The sequence below is a fragment of the Helobdella robusta genome, assembly GCF_000326865.2.
Source record: "Helobdella robusta unplaced genomic scaffold HELROscaffold_375, whole genome shotgun sequence".
Lineage (NCBI taxonomy): Eukaryota > Metazoa > Annelida > Clitellata > Rhynchobdellida > Glossiphoniidae > Helobdella > Helobdella robusta.
The window spans coordinates 4,912-9,221 of NW_008704809.1; the positions used below are offsets into that span (position 1 = coordinate 4,912).

General features: G+C 30.7%; 1 protein-coding gene across 1 annotated transcript in view; it reads right to left on the minus strand.

The window, feature by feature from the left end:
• The window catches only part of HELRODRAFT_184377 (hypothetical protein), a gene marked incomplete at both ends in the record, with an annotated part of 8,309 nt that extends 4,252 nt beyond the window's left edge, over positions 1–4,057 (minus strand). The window contains 3 exons of the mRNA XM_009023764.1: positions 2,419–2,618; positions 2,968–3,090; positions 3,903–4,057. Coding sequence (XP_009022012.1) covers positions 2,419–2,618; positions 2,968–3,090; positions 3,903–4,057 — 478 coding nt within the window. The remainder of the gene's footprint in view (positions 1–2,418; positions 2,619–2,967; positions 3,091–3,902) is intronic.
• Between the last annotated feature and the right edge of the window lie 253 nt (positions 4,058–4,310).

Below are 4,310 nucleotides of genomic sequence, written 5' to 3' on the forward strand. Positions count from 1 at the left end.
ATCATTCAGGTCGTTTTAAGTCGATTATGATAGCGTAAGTTACATACGACTAACATTTTAAAAAAAAAGAAGAATTTGATTAAAATTTAATGTGTTTTTATGTGATAATTTGAAAAAATTTTGGAATGGTTCAGATGTATATATATATAATATATATACATATAATACAAAAAAATGTAAAATATTCACACTCAGCATATCTGCGAACAATTATGTCATGAAAAAATATAACAAATGTCATTAAATTCAGCGTAAAAAGAATCAACAAATTCCACTTTATTTAAGTTCTGTAATGTAAACCGTATGATGTATGGATAGGCATACAACGAATCTTACATATTCTCCAAAAAAAATAATAGAATCAATCTTGCTTATTTTCAGCAGATTCAACATTTGTGCCCCTCAAAATTGTTGCTAACAAAAAAATTTATAAAAAAATTAATAAATTTTCACAAAAAAGCACCACTGGAATATTTTATAATCAAACACTTAAGTGGGTAGCAAACAGTCTTATTTATAATGAAGCAGTGGATGGAATAATGAACACACTAACGAACTTGAGAAAACAATATTCCGAACTAATTAACCTATATACGTAATTACTTAATTGATTAAGGTTATGGTTAAATGATTAATTAATAACTGTAAGGCTGAAGGCAAGGTGTGTTTGTTTCATAAAAAAAATTTCACAATATTATCAAACATCCCATGTTAGTAATGAAATATTCAATATAATTTTTGGCTTAAACTTCATTGACAAACCCACGTACAGCCAACATCCAACCACAAATTTATTTTTATATTTCATTTATTATATTTACATGTTTCTAGATTCGCAATCATGTCCATAAGGATTCCGATAAAAAAAATTATCATTACAAATATTTAATTATTTCATCACGTATTCTAACACGAATTGGAGAAAAAAATAACTCGTAAGTAATCAAGGCTCCCGTATATTATGTACAACTGTAATTCTATCTCTACAGTTCTATAATAAGGCTACAGCTGTAACATTTGAAGCTGCGGCTTAAACATGAGAATGATAGTACTAACACTGACTTACCTCGTTTTTCAACAAGTGAAGCTAATTCTGCAAATTACTCCTTCTTCTACAGTTTTACGGAGCGTTAGCTCTGATAGACTATCTTTACGTCTCTAGTCTTGGTGGTAAATCTCTTCATGAGTTGGGCAATTATAGATGTTGATGAAAATGTTTATTTCTATGTTTAGGCTTGTTTAGGCTTAGGTGTTTTCCTTTTTAAAAATTGAGTGTATATCTTCTAGAATTTGGTATTTTTTCATGTTTTCATAATACGTTTGACATTCTATTGATGTGTGTTGGATTGTAAGTTTTGCATCACACTTCTCACAAAGTGAAAAGCTTGTTTTGGTTAATATCCATGAATGGGTTATCTTGGAATGACCTATTTTTAATCTATTTAGCGTGTTTAGGCTATTCCGATTTAGCTCATTGATTTTGACCGCATTTACAAAAAAATTTTTAATTTAATTGCCAAAGCATTTTACTTTTTTAATAACTTAATTGTTAATTTATATGATTAATATAATTAATTCTGTTAATTAATTCATGCACAGTCATTGGAAATGAGAAAGTATAGAAAGTTTAAGCTTATAACGGGCCAGTGGAAGTTATCGAAAAATCTACTACACTACAAGATTTGAACTATAAAGAAAAACCAAAAATGTTAAGTAAATACGAGCCTGGTAGGAAAATTAAACTGAAAAAAGATACTATTAACAAACCTTAAAAAATCTTTCAAATAAAAATTAAACTTGGTAAAAAACTATAGAACAAAGCTTTGTATAACGACAATGAGTTTCAACGACTCCAACAATAAGCAATGTCAATAAAGTATTTACACTATAATAATTACTATTTTATAATAATAAAAATGATAATAAAATTGAAACAAATTATTATTATTATTATGTTACCGTTAATAATATCATCATTAGTATTTTCATTATTAATATTAGTAACATCAATTAGATTATAAACACTTTTAATAATAATAATAAAAATATTATTAATATTATTTTTATAGTTTTTATATGAATATTACTTTTTACTATTACATGCCTTGGTAATAATTTATCTCAATTCTAGCCAAGTAACTAATTAAATCATTAATCAAGTTAATCAATCAATCATTAATCAATCAATCATTAATCAATCAATCATTAATCAATCAATCATTAATCAATCAATCAATCATTAATCAATCAATCATTAATCAATCAATCATTAATCAATCAATCATTAATCAATCAATCGTAATCAATCAATCCTTAACCAATAAATCAATAATCAATCAATCCTTAATCAATCAATCACTAACCGATCAATCACTAATCAATCATTAAATCAATCATTCAATTCATCAGAGAAGCAACTTTCCTAACTGAACTAATTTTTCGTGACGTGAGTGGAGGTAGCACTGAGTCTCCCAGAGCATGTTGATGAGAGTGATGTTGTCAGAGCAGTCGAGAGGGATAAGATCAGACAGCTGAGGACTGAACCGGAAGAATGGGACGTTGATCATGTTGCACCAGGCTGCCGCCCTACTCACTGACTGGCCGTCTGATTCGGTGGTCTTTTGTTTGATTGATCAATCAATCAATAAATCAATCAATCAATAAATCAATCAATCAATCAATCAATCAACCAATCAATCAATCAATCAATCAATCAATCAATCAATCAATCAATCAATCAATCAATCAATCAATCAATCAATCAATCAATCAATCAATCAATCAATCAATCAATCAATCAATCAATCAATCAATCAATCAATCAATCAATCAATCAATCAATCAATCAATCAATCAATCAACCAATCAATCAATCAATCAATCAATCAAACAAACAAACAACAGAACGAGGACCCAACTAACTTGATTAATCAAAAGCTCTCCGAGATTCTTGGCACCGTAGAAAACTTTTGCGAACTCCATGATGCCCTCGGGTCGGTAGACGTCACACTCCTCGATGAACTTGACGGGTGGACTGCCCGTGCCCACTGAAACCACCACGTGCATTTGCGGAAGACCCTTTGTACTCCCCTGTGTGTAATAATAATAATAACAATAATAATAATAATTACAATAATAATAACAATAATAATCACAATAATAATATAATAATAGTATGAAAAACAGGCGAATAAACAAAATCAGTTCATTGCACAGGTACATATTGACTGCATGCGATTGTAGAAAATATACCTATCCCCCCCCCGATCTACGCGGCACTTGTTTTACACATTTTCGCTTTTACACGGTTTTCCAAATAAGTTTTTTTTTCTTTTTATCGCACTCTACTAAATGCTACTGTGATTGAACACGTGCCTGCTTGGCCCAATATGAAGAAGTTTACAAAAATCTTACAAAAAATTCGAAGCAATTGTTAATAACCGATTTTATTACCCTCTCTTATAATGAAAATATTTCTGCTTCAAACATCGGATCGGCACAAATAACTTCGAGTGATGAAAGTGAATTCGAACCTTCAATTCCGAAAAAAAGAATGGAAGTAATTTCTGACAGTGATGAATGATAATAAAACACCTTTGGTTTTATTTTTTGTTCTTCTGTTTAATGTATTGTATTATAATTAAATAAAAATACAGTGTTTCCGTAATATATTACATATTTTAACCTGTCAATGCATTTTATTTTTATTTCTGTGTACACCTAAAAATATTGAAAAAAATCACAAATAGCAAAATTATGCATTTTCTGCAAGCCTTTCGATTTACCCGGTTTTGACTTGAAAATTTTAATTTTCGATTTATACGTTTTTCTCAGGAACGTATCCATCGTGTAAATCTGGGGATAGGTGTACATGAAATGTAAGAAGCGAGCAGCGAAAAAACTAATTTTCTATTGGCGAGGTTGTATTTGTGGATCTCAGTTAGGACGTCCAGGGTCGGATTGTTGGCCACGATGCCCCCGTCGATGAATCGTCCGCTGGCCCGAAAGTAGGTGGGGGCTGCCCCGGTGGCTCGCACCGCCTCCCAGACTGGCTGGTCTGTTGTCGTGTTAATGTGTGTGTATGTGTGCGTACGTGTGTGCGTGCGTGTGTGTGTGTGCGTGTGTAAAATTTAAAGATGAATGAACCTCCGAATGAATGAATGAGTGAATGAGTGAATGATTGATTGAATGAATGAATGAATGAATGAATGAAAGCAAAAAAATGAACATAGTCCGATTTCCAACTCAGTCGTAAATACTTTTTTATAAAAAATTAAACAAATTATTGGTTTTCCTAGAGGTCACACACA